The sequence below is a fragment of the Patagioenas fasciata genome, chromosome 2 (assembly GCF_037038585.1).
Source record: "Patagioenas fasciata isolate bPatFas1 chromosome 2, bPatFas1.hap1, whole genome shotgun sequence".
In the NCBI taxonomy this organism is placed as follows: Eukaryota; Metazoa; Chordata; class Aves; order Columbiformes; family Columbidae; genus Patagioenas; species Patagioenas fasciata.
In genome coordinates this window covers 121,172,354-121,189,836 of record NC_092521.1, presented here as the reverse complement: position 1 = coordinate 121,189,836, position 17,483 = coordinate 121,172,354, and the positions used below count along the sequence as shown (strand labels likewise).

The following is a 17,483-nucleotide window of genomic DNA, read 5'->3' as shown; positions in this document are numbered from 1 at the left end:
CCTCGTGTGTTGTAGTGTCTATCAGCTTTGAAACTAGAATGTAACAGGGAGGGAGGGATGGATATGTTTTGGCTTTATTCAGGAAATGTTAACAGACTAAGAAATACTGGACAACACGGGGGATGTTTTGTGGATGTTTTAATATATGTACATATTGCAAATTATTAATATATGTAAATATGTCTTTTGTAAGGCTTCCTTTCGTTTAGGGAGAGATTTAATCTGGAAGAGCAACATTGCATAACGTCCAACCACACCAGTTAAAGGGTAACTTCTTAGGTTGGAAATAGCCTGAATGGTAACACAATAGTGACAGTTTTGCACTGTAACTCATTGTTTTGATGATGTTCAGGTGCTTACTGGAAACAACTGAAATTAGGGAAGGGGAATGCATCTGTCTTTCTGCTAGTTATAATGGCATTCCCACCCCTGCATCCGAGGGCAGTGGAGGTTGATTTTGGAAGGTAGTAACTGAGAACAGCTTTTTTCCTTCTGCTGTAGGTTTTGAGCACATTTGTGGACAGTTACCATATTCGGTGACTCTTCAACCGCAGTATTGATTGTCATCTGCATCTCCACCTCTGTCTTGAGTCCTTTTGTAAGTTTTGAACAAGATAGGTGTCTGAACCTTTGGACCTCAGTACTGGATTACTTAAAAATATTTCAAGGCCCACAGAAGTAGGAAAGTGAGGTGTGCTAAATATATTTTAAAAAATATTTTAATATATTTTTAAAGTGTGTATATGTGCATATATAGTAAATATACATAGTATATGTGTATCAATGTAGAATTGCATTTGTGGTTATCCTTATGAAAGAACTTTAAAATATCGTGACGAAGTTTTAAATCTCTACTTAAAATGAAAATAAAACCTCAAATGCATTTTTGGTTAAGTCTTGTAAAGTGCCCTGGAGTTGATTAGAAAGTGTGGCTGCCTTAAGCCTAGCAAGTAAACTGATTCTGAAAATAAATGCCTGTTAAACTGTACTATCATCCTTATTTGTTTCCACTTTAAAATAGCAATAGCAAAGGGATAAAACTCATTTGGCAAAAAGGTTGTATAAAAAGCTCTAATTGATTTGCAACCCCAAAACAAAATTTTAAGCTGCACTCAGTAAACAGTGCTCTAATTCTTCATGGACTCTCTCTCTCTGAGAACTGTCCATCCAAAGAATTTATTGGCTGTTTAAAATGTTGTTTGCATATGAATTATAGTACATTATTTTTGTGTTAGGCACATGGACTTAGATGTTCAGATATACCCATTCTACATTTGATAATTTGTTCTCATTATTGACCTAGTGTTCTCCCTTTCTATAAAACAGGCTTGTTAATAGGAAACTTATGATACTGCATACCTATTTGGCTGTGATTTTTAGTTTCTCAATAATACAGTTATATCTAATCAGAGAGGCTCTGTGGTTGTTTGGATAGATTCGGGTGTCTCCAAAGACCATTATCTCTGAAAGAATCTAAATCACTTGTAGTGACAGGATTCTCTAGTTTGAGTTCATCTGTGTTTGCATTTGCTCCCAGGAGAGAATCTGTGAGAAGTAATACTTCCAGGAACAATTCAGCATGTGAGGTCACTGGCAGCTCCATTGCTGTCCTTTGACGTGCTGAACTGATGGAGTTTTCTGAAGAGCTGATGGGTGTTTGGAGTGTTGTATTATCAAGCTTTTAAAGCATACAGATGCATTTTCATTCAGTTAAAAAGTATAAAAGTTATAAAAGTATGCTCATGCATACTTGTTTTACTGTAACTGAACAGGTACTGTTTCAGGGGACAGAGAGGGCTGGGCTTCTTTTTTATCATGGTGAGCGTATCACAAGGGAATATGTGAATTAGGAAAACAGTCAATCATATTTGAGTAAAACGAGAAATTATCTTATTTGGATTGCAAAATGGAAAAATCTAAATGGCCACTGTCTTAATGGGCATCTCCATTTCAGTTCTTGATTTTTTAATTTTTTTTAATTGCTTCTTTAGGTCTCCTTGCGGTGGTACATCCATCTTTAATAGAGCATAATGACATATTAGACCCAACTGTAAAGGATACGTGGAGTACAACTGTTCTAAAAAGTAACCTGACATTCAGAAAATGCCGTCTGTTTTTGCGTTCTGTTATTTCTCCTTAATGTATGAAAGTGAGCATTGAACATGTACTAGAAGTGAAGCACAAGTGTGGATGGATGAAGTGAGAGCTTCAATGCAGAGTAGGGAAGCCACCGTGATCTGGAAAGGTTTTCAGTAAAATGAAGTATATTCTGCAGCTTGTGTACAATGACAAACTATAAATTAAAGTAGTTTGATTACTGAGTTCCAGAGTAGAAAGACTCGTCATATAAAATTCTATACAGGCCAAGTATTGATGCTTCACTCATTTTTTGGATGCCTGAGCACTGTATGGCAGTGATGTGCACTTACATACTGACTCTTTCCTGGTTCTCAAGTCTACTGAACTTGCTCTGCTTCACCTTCTGTGTATGGCGGTTACAACTGAGTAAAGATGTGACCTATTAAAAGCAAAAAGCAACAAGGTTTTTGAGGGGTGTGAATGTGTGTGTGCATATGGTGATTTCAGTAATTACTGAAAAGCCATGGTTCTCTGAGAACATCTGTTCTCTGTCAGTACAGCAAATTTACAAACTAGTTTTTCTTAGTTGTCACATGTTATGTTTTTGCTTACTGTTCTTGTAGGCTTATAAAAATGTTGTGTAAATTGTAATACAAGATAAATCAAGGATAATAGTGCTACAGATCCATAAGCTGAGCTAAAATCACCTCTCCAATGCCACCTTCAGATTTCTTAAATTTGTGATGCCTGGATGATATTTTAATCTTTACAACTGCAAAGTGTCGATTTCTGAAAAAAGCTTTGATTCTTGCTTTCTTGGTATTTTGCAGTAATAAGGACTGTTCTTCTATCATTATTATTAGAATCTTGGGTACCTGTGTGCTTGTTTTCACTGTGGAAGGCAGACTTCAAGAAGAATGTCTCTCAGACACTGCAACCTTATCGTGCTGAGGCTAGTAATGTTCTGCCATTTCCAGCAAGGTTTTATGCTACCTGAACTCCTTATAATAAAATGGAGGATGCGCATTTTAAGATACCACAGCAGGAATGGTGGTCTTGACTAGTGTAAATTGAGTTGAGTTCTCTGCAGTGGGGAAGAAAACTGTACGAAGAGAATGTTTGGATCCTTTGTGTTAAATCTCCTTCCACAACCTACATCAAAACTTTTAGGCAAAATACTGATTGCAGTTGGCTATTTTGTTCCTATGGGACTCCTTTTATACAACTCATTAGTTTTGAGTGAAATTCAGATGACTTGACAACAAGGGTTATGCTTGGAATTTTAAAATCTAGCTTTTGACTTCTAACAGCATTTTGTTAAGCTTCATAAGGCTTGCACGCTGAATGTTGTCACTGTAACTGTTCTGTATGAACATGTGAGGTTGGAAATCTGAGCAATTAAGCAAGAAGGGCATTTCATTTCTGAATGACTTATGCAAAATACCCTTGCAGTTTCTGGACTACATGCTGAGATTGATGTTGATTTATAACCTACTAGTGGAAATGTGATGAGTTGCCCTCTGTGTTGATCCATACAAAGGATAAGAGTCCACAGTGTTGCTTAGCTATACTGCTGTGGCTTGTTAGAGCAGATTTTTCTGCCTTCCTGTGGCTTTTTGTTTTTGAAATCCTCAGTCCAATCCCCAGCCACAAAGGCTGGCAGTCACAGAATCCTGCAGGGCAGTGTCACTCAAGCGTGGCTATTTAGCCCTACTTTTGAATTAATTTTCATAGATATTAGTATAATAGAAGCATGAATATTTACATATCCAAGCATTTTAAATTATTTGCAACTTGGGCGGGGAGGCAGTACTTAAGCTATAATCTAGGATGGGTGATGCAGAGAATTAGTTTTTGAAATTTAGTTGGCAATTGGGTAACAGTCTTCATGTTTGGATGAATATACCTTTTGGGAGGAACTTAATAGCTTATTAGGGCTGCAGCTGTTCTTTTACATTCTGAAACTCCAAAGCATATCTTTGTCATTATTTTCTTCATAGAATTCAGACTGGAGACTGAACCAATCCCTGCCAAATTAACAAAATAAAACTGACGTAACCCTCAAGCATAATCAAATAAATAAAATGCCGTCTCACCAGTCTTATTCAACTCTTGAGGCAGAGTGCCTTTTGAGCCAGTCTAAAATGTGCTGTGTGAATGTATGATACAGCACAGTTACATTCCATTTTCCTGCCTCCAGATTAGAGAGCATCAAGCACCCTTTTAGCTGGTTGCTAAAGAGAAGAGGTCTATATAAGAGCCAGGCCTAGAGCACGATGCTCTGAGTGCAGCTACCAGAGACAGTGAACAAAGACAGCACTTTGTAAAAGAGTCTGGGTTCTGTCTTGAGAGCTGTAGGGGACAGGGCCAGGCTCATCTGGGGACTCCTGGGAAATGCTCTGAGAAGCTTGAGAGTGTCTGCTGCTGCCACGTAAGGGCAAGGTAAGGGATATGGGTCTGAGGAAGCTCCAGTGGCATCTGAGAAGCTGTCAGCTGCCCTTGATCCAAGGGTGCTTGGAGCCTTCATTGCTGCTGATCAGGGATGATCAAACACCTTTTTAGCTGGTGCTTGGGAGAGCCTGTGTAATAGCCACGTCTGGAGCACAGCTTCCAGAGGCAGCCAACAGATACGACAGTTTGTGTGGAAGGGTGCAAAGAATGGGTCCTCACCTGAGTTCAGAACAGCCTAAACCTTCAGATGTGGTGGTGATGTGCCACAGGGTGCATTCCTTAGGTTTTGGAGCACCTGACCCTGCCAGGCCAGAGACTTTAACCCACACATAGCCTCAGATGGAGAATGCAGCCCTGCAAGTCCTAGGCTGCCAGGAGTGGCCACGGCCTCTCCCCAAAGTAAGGAGAGATGGCTTTCTTTTATGCAGGAGGTGTGCTGCTGTTGAAGAGCTATCACCATGTGGAGAAGTCAGGAGAGGAAGTCAGCAAGCTACACAGTATCAGGGAGGATGAGAGACAGGATCTGGAAGGAGTGGCTGAGACACCAGAGGGGTGTGCTCTCATTCAGAGGGACCTCGACAGTCTGGACAGATGAGTCAAGAAGAGCCTTGAGTAATTCAACAGAGGGAAGTGCAAAGTCCTGCATCTGGGGAGGAATAACCCCTTGCACCAGTACATGCTGGGGTCTGACTGGCTGGAAGGCAGCATTGCAAAAGAGGACGTGGGGGGTCCTGGTAGACACCAAGTTGAACATGAGCCAGCTTCTGCAAAGAAGGCAAATGGTATCGTGGGCTGCATTAGAAGGTGTGTTGCCAGCAGATCAGGGGAGGAGATCCTTCCCCTCTGCTCAGCACTGGTGTGGCCACACGTGGAGTGCTGGGTCTAGTTCTGGGCTCACTGTTTCTGTAATCCTTCAGTGTAGTGCAACTTGGATTCCTTTGCTCTCCCAGAAGATGCAATCATGACTGTCAGTGGGTTTTTTCCTTCCTCCTTTAAAAAGTAGGTCACAACCATGCTCCTGTAATATTTTTGTCTATCTAATTAAGCATGATGTTAAGCTCAACTGTATTTTACAAATGTTTTCACTGTCTCCAGGAAAAATATAATCACAAAAAAATAGAGATCGCTGCTTACATTATTTCCGGTTGGTGGACAGCTTACAAAATCTGACTCTTCTAAACTTTACTCTTCTTTTCTTCATGCTGGATAGGGGTGTATTTTTTTAAATGTCCAGCTCTTGCTATCATGGTCTCATTTGCAGTATTTAAGTATGCCCAGTGATATCTTAATTAAACCACACAGCCAGTTTTGCAGGCAGGTTGCTGAAGACCACAACAATTTTGATTTTATACAAATGCAAACATAGTACTCTACAGTAATTATTTCATGTGGAAAATAGGGTTTTGTCCTTAAGTAATTTAATTTCATCTGTCTGCCCCTGTCTCTCATTAAATAATTTTGTTTCTGTTGGAAAACAGACTCTTCTCTGCATTAGAAGAGTCTTTTTGTCTGTATCAGGTGAGGTCAGAGTGCCCATATTGTGTTCAGAAGGGACCAGCTCTGTCCCATCTGTAGGAAGTACCTGTACCATTTGAAGTTGTGGATGGTTATCCCATTTTGACCATGGAAGTTCAATCAAATCTGAGGCACCCATTTTTTCTGAATACCAGTTCTGAAAGCTGCTACTACAATGCTTTCACCACTCTGGTTTTACTATTTTCTGGTTAGACAAGCCACAATGACTTCTTGCTAAAGCAAAACACTGCACTGGAAGAGACTTTGTCATAAGTTGCAGACTTTTTTGCTCTTACTAAATGTGCAGTCACAGGGTGAGTCCCATTCAGTGTTCTTTTAGAAGTGAGACACCAGTAACTCTTCAGTACATGAGATCCCAGTTTAGAAATAAAACTATGACAGTCTGTCCTTGAAAATCAGTTGGGCTTTTAAATATGCTTGTTTTGCTTTTTAATACTCTAATAACTTTCTTTTTTTAAAGTCAGTTTAAAAAAAATGCCAATTTGCAAAGTAAGTGGCAACACCTGACTGTTAACAATATGCATTGCATAGTGGTGGACTATACAGCACAGCTGCTACTCTGATAAAAAGGACTCCAGACAATATTAATGGGACAGGCAACTTCATCCTGAGCAGTGGTGACTGCAGAAAATAATGAAAGGATATGGTGTTTAATTATCTGAACATCCTGATGTGATGCTGTAGCCAAGAGAAGAAATGTGTCCCAGACTTAATCCAATGGGAGGTAACACACTGCTGCAGCTGCAATGAAAATACTCTATCCAGCTCTGGTGTTCAAAGGATTCTCCTGGAATTGGAAAAGGTTTTAGAAAAAAGGTCAGAATGACTAAGCATGGGAACGCATGATTTATAGTGACATACTATGTAATGACATTCTTTGAATACTTTTTTTGCCAGCAGAGATGACTTGCTGCTGCTTGGCACTCTAGCAACGTGGTTCACTGCATTCTTGTAAGTGCTGCTACAACTTTCTTGAGAGGCCATGCTTATAAATGGGGCACATGAAATTATCAAAAATTCTCTTCAAACAAGGGGAAGGGTTTGTGTGAGTTTTGTAACCCGGTTAATTTTGACAGACCAGCTTAGTGTTAACCTACGGTGCAGCAGAAGGGAAGGAGGAGAGGGCTCGTGAGCTTTTCAAGCTGACTTTTCTGCCTAACAAAACCCCTTTTTAACTGTACACTTAAGGAGCGCTCAGTCTCGCTGATGATTGTTGGCTACCAGAATCCTTTATTAGTCTGTATATTTTGCTCTGTGGAGAACAAATTAAAGTCTGTTTATTTTAAAACTAAACATAGAAAAACAGAACAAAATCCAGCAGCTGGAAGGGAATGCCAAATGAATGTGAATTGTTGTATTTAGGTTTGGAATAGAAAGAAATAAGTCTCCAATAATCACAGATCTATTACCTGAAATCTTTCTTAAATTCAAATTTAATATGAACTTTCAGGCAAGTAACGTAGTAGCCCAGTCAAATGCAGTGTTATAATATAGAGAGTTGAATATAAAGGGGTTTAATGTTTGCAGAAGCAGTCTACCAGAAAAATGTACTGTTCTGGTAAGTTTTACATAAGAGGAATACAATGTACAGCTGTAGGGATGAAAAGTAGAGCTTCAGAGGTTGAAAGATGGTGCTACAGGTATGCAACTTCTTTCTTGTCCCAGTCAAACATTCCTGTCCAACTTGACAACCCTTCCAGCCCTCACTTTATAGAGCTACAATTTCTCATGTAATTGAAGGGATGATTGAGTGTGGATACCTGGATATATAGCATTTTCTCTGTCTCCATGCTGGGAAGATGATACACTTATCCCATCTTTCCCAGTCTTCTGAGGAGTTCTGAAATCGTTTGACCACACAAGTGATTCTCTCCACAGAAAGTTAATGCCTTTCTGGTTTACACCAATATATTTCCAGTCAGCTCTGTAGAAAAATATCAATAAAACAAACAAAAAGCCTCAAACACCTGCCTTGAACTGTTTTTATCCTGTCTTATTGAAAGGGAGTGAGCGGGTGGTTGTGTGCAAGGGGGAGGACAGTAAAAAGAAAGTTCTAGCATGTTGAAGATTTCCTTAGTTTTAAATGTCAGGAAATAAAGAGGAAAGAGTTCCTACAGCAACTTAAGCTTGTAGCCAATATTCATTCTTTATATTTTAAATGTTTCTTTAATAACATTACTAGATTGAAATTACCTTTTGGACAAAAAGAATGCAAGTGGAACAAATAGCTTATACACAGAGCAATTGAGTTAATGTTGCCATAGGAACCTTTATATTTCTCTGACAGCATTTTAACAGGGTAGCCTTAATTGCATTTAATAGCATGTGCAGTTTTTGCCTTGTGTGTATGAATAACTGAAATTCTGCAAGACTGAGCTAGGGCTGGAGTGCCTTGTCACATCCTCCGTTTAAAGACAGAACAGTGTGAGGGTAGAATGATCACACTGGGCAAAAAAGCTCACAGTAATAAAAATAATTTTTCTTTTTGGGAAGATAATTGTATGACCCTTGCATATCCAAAGGCTTTTAGTACCTTTTGTATAAATCCTGTGTGATTTATTAACCTGAAGTTGATCTACACTTATTGTAATGCTTTCACATTAATATTGAGCATACTAAAAATCTGATCAACAGAATGAAGTAAAAAATTATGTGATCCCTGTAAAAATGAAAGTAACTTCTGTTTTTTAGACCCTTGTTATACCTCAGCGTGTGTCTTTATTTCAGGAGGACTAAGGTTAGCTTGATGTAGAAGCAATGGCTGAGGCAGCCTCTGTCTCCTCTGTGGGGAAACACACACGTTTTTATGTCTTTCATGTGTAAGGCTAGAAGCTAATAGGACATGAAGAATTTCCTGGCCTGTAGTGGGTACAGAAGGGCAGAAGCAGAAGACAACAGCCTTCATTCTGGCAGCTCCAAGCTCAGGTGCAAACTGTTTGTTCAGTTCTTGTTGGCTTTGCATTTTTATGTCCTAGAACTGGGTTGGGCAAAATGCTTGTAAACGTGGTGGTTTCTTGATTAAGTCCTTCCTTTGAGTTAGCCTGCCAAGAACGGAAGTGCTTCTGTCCTAGAAGAGGTTGACTGTCATTACTTGGGTATTGCATGAACTGAGTTGTCCACCAGCAATAACTGAAGGACAAACATTGGATCTTCTCCCCTGGAGAGTGACTGATCGCCACCCCTGCAGGAGAGCTGCAGGTCTTGGCCCTAGGTGCTAAGGCTGGCGTGGGACAGGGTCATAAGAGTAAAGTTAAACAAATCCAGTGGTTTAGACACATGGACTGCAGTTTGCTGCCCAGCCAGGAATATCTAATAGGGACAAGAAGGAACTGTATTTGAGGAAGAGTTCTAGCACTTACGCATCTGAATTTTTAAGGTTCACCATGCTATGAAACCATGTATCTTTGTTCCTACTGTCTAGGAAGTTAAAAATAAGTATTTTGTATAATGAAAGAAGTTCAAAGAATCTCAGTCTGTGACAGTTAAACAAATGAAATAAATGGGTGGAGGCCCTTGAAGTACAAAATCACAGAATAGCAGAGCAGTTGAGGTTGGAAGGGACCTCTGCAAGTCGTCTGGTCCAATCTCTGCTCATGTGGGATCCCCTAGATAGGGCTGTGTCAGTGCTCAGTCACCCTCACATTAAAAAAGAATCTTCAGGGTGAAGCTCCCGTATTTTGATTTGAGCCTGTCTCCATCTTCTTTGCAGCGTGTAGGTGGTTATATCCATTGATAAGATCCACCTGAGCCTTTTCTCCTCCAGGCTGAGCAGTCCCAGCTCTCTCAACTTTTCCTTGCAGGAGGGATGCTTTGGTCCCTGTATCTTTGTGGCCCATCTCTGGACTCTTTTCAGTAGTTCCATCTCATACACTGAGGAGCTCAGAACTGGACACAGTACCCCATGTGTGGTCTCATCAGTGCAGAGTAGAGGGGAATCCTGTGCGTATTGACAAATATCTTACTATAACGTAAGATAAGTGCAGTGATTCGATTTTATTATTTTTTCTTCAGACATAAAAACATGTTATTGTCCAGTGAAATAATGTACTTGCAGACAGAAGTGTATTTTAGTTTGTCCCTGGTCTGGAGCTTTGGAGTTGAGTGAATAACATGGCCAATTGCCTCTGACAAACATGTAGCAGATGCTTGAGCAGATTTATTAATCTGTGCTTCATCTATTGACATGTAAAAGGGATGTGCCAGTTCCCAAGCCTGAAGTTACTGCAGTGATAATTTTTTATACCAGTAAAGCTGAAATACTAATGTGGTCATAAAACCAATGTATCTTCCTCTGCATAGCTTGACCATTCCTTACCTGTTTATGTTATAGTAAAGTGAAGTGGTACTAGTCAGGGAATAGAGTAAGTGGTAACAACCTAGAAGGACATGAGTGAGAGTGATCTTAATAGAAATCTGCAATATCATGAGCAATTGGAAAGGAGAGATGAATTGTGTGTTGAGATTTCCAGAGCTGGAAGTGTCGAATTAAGTTAGTAAAAGTGAGTTGCAAAGCAAAAGGTGAGGGTTTCTTATCACAAACAGTAGATGAGTGGAATTCCTTGCAAGAGTATGTTGAAGGTGCTAAAAATGTATATAAGCTCATGAATAGACAGGATAAATCCTTCAAGAACTGCTAGAAGTAGAAACTGCATCTGTGTCAGGCTGTCTCTGAAGCTCAAAAAAATTAGAGGTTGTGAGGACAGTTGAGAGAAGTATTGGCTGGTTCTTCTCCTTTACCTACTTGTGGCTGTTGTTGCAGATGAAGTCTTGAGCTAGACAGACACACCTCCTTGGTCAGACCCCATATGGCCTCCTAACTTATGTTATTAACATATGTTGCAACTTAATCTGTCCCAATGTTTTCACTGGTGTTCACAAAGAAATACAGTTTCCTAAAAGTGGGGGAGAAAGGGGTGAAGAATATGTGGTGGTTATGAGCAAAATGGATGTCAATCAATCCCTTTGGGAACTGTACCTGCACAGATTTGGACATGCTTTTTGAATTGCTGTGCTTGATGATGAGGATGATTTGATGCCATCTATTTCCTCAGACACATTCCCTTCTGATAGCTTAAACATGATTTTATTGGGTGCTGTAAAAGTAAAATCTGTTCTTTCCTTTCCAAAATGGTGAGCATGAGCATTAAGCTATTCTGTGTGAAGACCTTGAACGTTTTTAGGAATGGTGAAAGTTTGCCCTAACCCCTTGTTTTTGGCTAGGAAGCTTGGATGTTTGGGTGGAGGGGGAAAGGGTCAGTGGTTCATGGAGAAGGCAAAAAGCAGGAGCAGATTAATTTTACTGCAAGGGGAAAAATACTGCTGTCCCGATTTTTCTGATTTGTTCATTTTTTGTTTGCCGCTTTTGCAGTCACAGGATGCATAAATGATTCTATTATATCAGCCTGGGATAATGTAACAAAGCAGTACTGTAGTTTCATTTTCCATGGGGGGAAGGCAGGCTTTTATCAAACCATGTGGAGGAGAGTAGTAATGGACTAGATTTTCATTATTAATGTACTGCATGTATCCAGTGCATTGCGATGGCACGATGCTGTTGTTTTGTGAGCGGTCACCAGAGAGTTGTATCGTCCTTCTGAGCAAGGATTTTTGTTCCCAGTATGGAGGGGTACTTCTAGTCTGTACACCCAGAAACAGCAAAATGCGTTTTCTTCATCTCTGCATCTCTTCTGGAGCCAGCTCGTCGCCATAGCAACATGTTAGCCTGAGAGAGATGTGGAGACCAGGGAGGAAAGGAAGGAGTCAGAAACAGCCAGGCGGTGGTGTGTGTCCCCCACGTCAGCACATCAGCCTTTTGATAGGATGATTTTGTTAACACCCATCCAAGGCTCCTGTGCAGAGCTTCTTTATTAGAGCAGCCGCCAGGGCATCTGCTGCTCTCTTCTGCATCCTTTTCCTATTTGTTTTTTTTAATTCTATATATATTTCTTTTTTTTCCTGAACACACCCTTCACAGCCCCCTTTTTTTTTTTAGCTGCAGCCTCATTGAAGATGTGTAGCTCATTTTCAGCTTTCTGTGAGCTTCCTTGCGATACGCTGTTTTGCAAAGCCAGGAAGGCATGGCTGCATTTCACATGACCTTAGCAGCGAAGTGAAATCTCATCTATGTTGCTGAAGGATACTGACTATGCAGAAATTTATTGAAGCAGATTATTATGAACTGGACTGGTATTATGAAGAATGCACAGATGGTAAATATTTATTTTTAGTATCTCATTGCAGAATTTGTAGCTTGTAGGACTGTGGACCATCATTATTCAATGGTTTTTAAAATGTAGTACCTTGAAAAAGGCAGCACCCTGGTGTCACGGAAATGCCCGCATCTCTGTTGCACCTCAGCCTCTCTGGTGAGCTTGCTACAAGAGACGGCTGTACAGCTTTCTCTTTTCCAGAGGGAGTGGCAGAGGAGCATATGCACTATATGAGCAATATTCGGGCTGGGGGAGAAATACTTGAAATGCTAACTGTATGTGTAATAATTCAGCTGAATTTAAATACACTTACTGTGTAGGATTCTGTGTTGGTTTGAGTTTAAGCATTTGTGGGTTTTGTGCATTACCAATATGCTGTAATGTGAATATATCTACTGTGTTAGTAGGCAGTATGTGTTTTCTCTCTGGTTATTTGTCTGTGAAAGACACTTAAAGCTCTAGCTTAAGTGAGCAGGTTAACTTTTTGAATTGGAGATATTACAAACTCTGACAAGCACTGTCTTCTGGGCCTCTTACAATTTTTCTAGTACTTGCTTGGGCAATTAATTCTTTATCAGAGCACTTAGGATAGGGAATGGCTGAAACTGTACTCTCAGCAGAGTAGCAAAATCAAGATTCCTCATGGATGGCACTCAGTGGTAACCTGTAAAACAAACTGCAGCCTTTGGGCAGGCAGTAGTTGTATATGGATTTTATTCTGATTGGAGAGCTTGGCTTAAATGAGGCAAGTCCAAGATCACAGTGAAGCAAAGAACAGAAAGGAGTAAGGAGTGTAGGCCCAGGGGATTGTGTACATATGTAGTACACAAAGGTATTTAATAGTGCTTTGATAACAATATCAGAGGGAACGTGAAGAGTAAAGATATGTGTGACAAAATTTGAATAGGTTCTTATGGCCTTTTGAGTAGCACATCTCTGTTTCTCTGTACTAGATTTTTGGAACAGAACACAATTTTAGAAGCTTGCTAAACTTGAATTTATGTTTAATTGATTACTCCACTCCAGGTGTTCAAAGAGGAAAGGTGCATATTTATTTGAAAGATCTGACCACTTAAGTTGGGCTGAATCCATTATGTAACCTTTATCCTCTGGGTTTAACCCTAGTAAATACTGTAACATCTGATTAATCCACATGATGTAACAGGCTGACTTGGCCTGGTTTTAGAAGCTTAAAAAATAGAACAGTTGCACTGTCATTAAAAGCTGTAGCTGATTTTTTTTTTTCCCCAGGTTAAATACAGGTATCCTTCTTGTTTTTGTTGTTTTTTTGTTGTTGTTGTGGTGGGTTTTGTGGGGTGTGTGTGTGTGTGTGTGTTTGTTTGTTTGTTTGTTTTAAGGTCCTTTGTCTTTCTGGTCAAAGTGTCATTATGCACAAGTGTGGCATGCCTGAATGTCTGAGCTAGGAGCTCATCTGCTTCTCAGTATTGTCTGAAGGTGTGTACGGCACTGGAGAAGCCATGAGAGCTCCATGACAATGGAATAAGCAGCAGGTGTTGGGCAAGCATGTAAATACCTTGTGGGATCAGATGTAGTGGTTGGTCTGATTCTGGGCTTACAACACTTCTTGAGAGTGCTGAGCCCCTGCCCAGCACACTTCTTCCCCGAGCTGAGATCTACAGAACATCAGAGTTTGTGCTAGCTGGGTTCTCGAAGTATTTGGAGAATTCTCCCCTAAGAGAGAGCAGGGTTTAATGTCTGACAAGGGAAAAAACATCTCCAGTAGGTAAGACATAATGGTTTTTTTTTTCATTTAAAAAATATTTAAATACTACTTTTTACGTGATGGAAGGATAGTGCTGTCAGTCCTGTCTCAGCCTCTCAGGTGAATGGTATTCTTGAAAGGTTTAATGGAACTTTATGGGGCTTAGTCTTCTTTTCCTTCTCCCAGTTGAAGTGTGGTAGAAAGGAGCATTTGAGAGGTGCGGTGAAAGGCACAGTCTTCAGCCTTTGATACTGGCATATTAATTTGGATTTAAAATAGTGTTGACATTTCCTGTTGAAGGTGTTCTGATTGTAGTGGGAGACAAAAGGCATCTTTGAAATACAGTGGAAAATGAGCTTTTTGAAAAACCTAGAACAGATGGCGTATTATAAGAGATGCCTGTCTCCTGCTTGATGTTTCATTTTTTTACCATGTATTTGTTGATACCAGAGTCATTTGCCTGAGATGCTTTTTACATTCAGTAGAGAGTGACAGGCAATTGCAGCCCAGCTGACCTGTTTTGAATATCTATTTTAAGACAAGATGAAGCGTAGTTAGAGAACTTATTTCCCTGCTGTGCATGGGCTCTCTGGAACTCAGATGTACAGGTGTGTTCAACTGAGAATCCTATTCAGCTCCCCCTTTTTGGTAAATATGACATTGGAAGACAGTCAGCGATACATTGAAACTAATAGAACACCTCATAAGATACTATCTGACATAGTTACTTTTCTGATTAAATTGTTCATACATTCTTTGTCAAAGCTGCTGGGAATAGAAAGTTCTGTTTAAAAGGTGTGTCTATTTATTTTCCTTTTTAAATAATTATTTCAGCAGCGTTCTTCCTCTTCAAGAGACAAACCACTTCAAAATTACACCAGGATATAAGGTTTTATTGCTGTTATTTCACTTAAAGAAGTGACTCTGATTTTTACCTCAGATTTAATGTACTTTTATGTGGACCGACATTGTAATGATGTCTTCAACTTGCATTTGGTTACGATAATTTTTTTAATACCTTGTGGAAGCAAATGAACAAATGCTCAAAACTTACACTTTACATATCTTTACAAAGACTTTCTAGGATTGGAATAATGAATTAATCCCTTTACATAAGATCCTTTACAGAGTTTATTTTGGCAAGAGTAGATGGAATTAAACAATGAAATATCACACTCCATTCTGAAGACTGAATCACTGGTGTTAACTAACATTACAATAAACTGAAACTTCTATAAAGAAGAACTATTACAGTGCGCTTTTTAGATATATATTCTATTAATAAAATATACTTGAAAATGTGAGTGACAGTTGTCACCTTATTTGGTGTTAATGAAATCTGTTGTGTAGGTGGAATGGGGAGAGGGCAAGAGCTGGGTGTGTGCTTGGGTAGATGTGTGCTTAGGTAGGTGCTTCTTTGTATAGCAGTGTTTGACAGAACCAATGATAAAAGAGGCAAATATGAAACTTTTGTAGACTCATAATTGTGAAAGATAACGTTATAAAAGTCTAGGTTCATCTGGGTGGCTTTTTAGAGAAAAACAAACAGATTCTTAACAAAACACATGGAACACAGCTCAGGTGCAAAGAAGTAATGCAGAAACCCCCCCAAACTCCTAAACAGCTAAATGAAGAGGTAAGTATCATAAAATCATGGAATGGTTTGGGTTGGGGACCTTGAAGATCACCTGGTTCCAACCTCCTTGCTGTGTGCAGGGACACCTTCCACTAGACCAGGCTGGTCAAGTAGATACCCACAGAAATCTCTGAGGAGCCTTCTCCCTCTGCTTCTTTCTTAGGCCAATGTATTTCATCCTCTCAATGAGCAATGCTTTCTAGAAAAATCCAGGTTGACTTCGGATCAAATTACTTTTTTTGTGGTTTCTTCCATTACTCATTTATTTCTAACTGAACAACGCACTAATGCCTGAGAGTTCATTGCCTACAATCCCAGATGACTTTGTGTATGTGCAGTTAGCTTTTTTCCCCCTCCTTTTGTTGGCCATGAGTTTTGGTAGTTTCTTGTGGAGAAAGTAGTGTCCATTCCTTTTTTCCTCTGCAAATGACACTGGGTACCATGTTTGCCACATGTGCCAAAGCATCGAAGCACTTTTATTTTTGCCTGAGCAACTTCATCTCACTCTCTAGGTCATTCTGGCACCTCTTATCCTGCTTTTGTTCTTCTCTAACTTTCAGTTGCTACCTGTATTTTTCCTTTTGCTCACATTGAAATGTCTTAATCTGTTGTTCTGTTTGCAGTTTGGAGCTCAGTCTCCTCTGTTTTCCAGTCTACTGAAACCATTATCAGCAAGCTCTCCAACTTTCTTTGTACCTGAAAATGATTAACAAGGTTAATGCCTGTTCTCCTTGACCTCTCAGCACCTTTAAGCATAATTACTTATCTTTGCCTTGGTTGTATTAGTGTTCCTTTGCAGATGTGAGACTGTGTCCTGGGTTTGTCTGTTGTTGTTGTTTACTGCTTTCAGGTAGCATCAAAGAATATTTCATATTCCCTGCTGCAGCTCTTTGAAAGTTCTTGGTTATCTATGTTTCTTCTCTGTGCCACTTAGTTACAGGTAACCTTGCAAACACACATGTGCCAGCTCTGTGGATGGCACAGTCAACCTTTTTACCTAAAATACGCTTCCCTTGATACATTCTCCCTTACAGTAGGAGCTTGACTGATGGTTGACCATTTATGATGAGTCATTGTGTCCCTCATACGTCAGCCCCTTTTGTCTCTGTCGACAGAGCGACCCTGGTGTTGCTCTGGATGCTGAGTGGATGCTGACTGTGGGTACGCCATCTAAATCTGTGAGACTCTTACAAATGCTTCTATCATGCCCTCTCTGAAATAGCCCTTGCTCTATAGGCATGCAGCTAAAATTCTCATTCAGGTGGTTCTTGGTCTGCTCCTATGTCCTGTATCTCTATACTTGATAAATAAAGTTGAACTTTGCTTATATTAATGTGATCATTATTATTTTCCTAGTTTTGTTCTTTTTGCTGTGTCACTTCTTTTTCTTTATTCTTCTATTGACACTCTATCCAGTCAGACCTAAGCTACTTCTACTTGTATGTTGTCTTTACTTGACTTATTTTTCAGTATATAAGTCTCTTTTGTCCTATTCTGCTCAGCCGCTGAATTTCCAGGTAAGTGTTTTCCCAGTCCATCCCATTTCGTTCGCTTTCTGCAAAAGTAACATGCTGTCCATTTGGTTGAGTATACAGAAAATAATTTGGGTGGGCTTTTGAAAGAGTGGGAAACATGCAAAACCTGTAAATGTTTGAAAAAACTAACTTAGACTGTATATCTTACTAGAAAGTACATGTTCAATGACCAGTTTATCCCTCCTCCTTGAAAAGCCCACCCCAAAACACCCACATTTCTTAATGAACGTAGTTTTAAATGTGGGTGCTGCTATTTCAGCCTCTGTTTATAGGACTTGTTAGCTTACAGAGAATCTCTTTGTTCTAAATGCAGC

At 39.7% G+C, this 17,483-nt stretch overlaps 1 protein-coding gene across 8 annotated transcripts in view; it reads left to right on the top strand.

Moving 5' to 3' along the window:
- LOC136098503 (trafficking kinesin-binding protein 1) overlaps positions 1-17,483 on the top strand; it is a 132,766-nt gene that overhangs the window by 66,508 nt on the left and 48,775 nt on the right. For 2 of the 8 annotated variants that reach the window (XM_071804855.1, XM_065831977.2), the window contains exon 1: positions 11,911-12,275. The exons of 5 other annotated variants lie outside the window; for them this stretch is intronic. In XM_071804855.1, coding sequence (XP_071660956.1) covers positions 12,212-12,275 — 64 coding nt within the window. In that variant the 5' untranslated portion in view covers positions 11,911-12,211. Of the gene's footprint in view, positions 1-11,910; positions 12,276-17,483 lie in introns of those variants that run through there. One more of the 8 variants, XM_071804860.1, reaches the window with a different exon arrangement.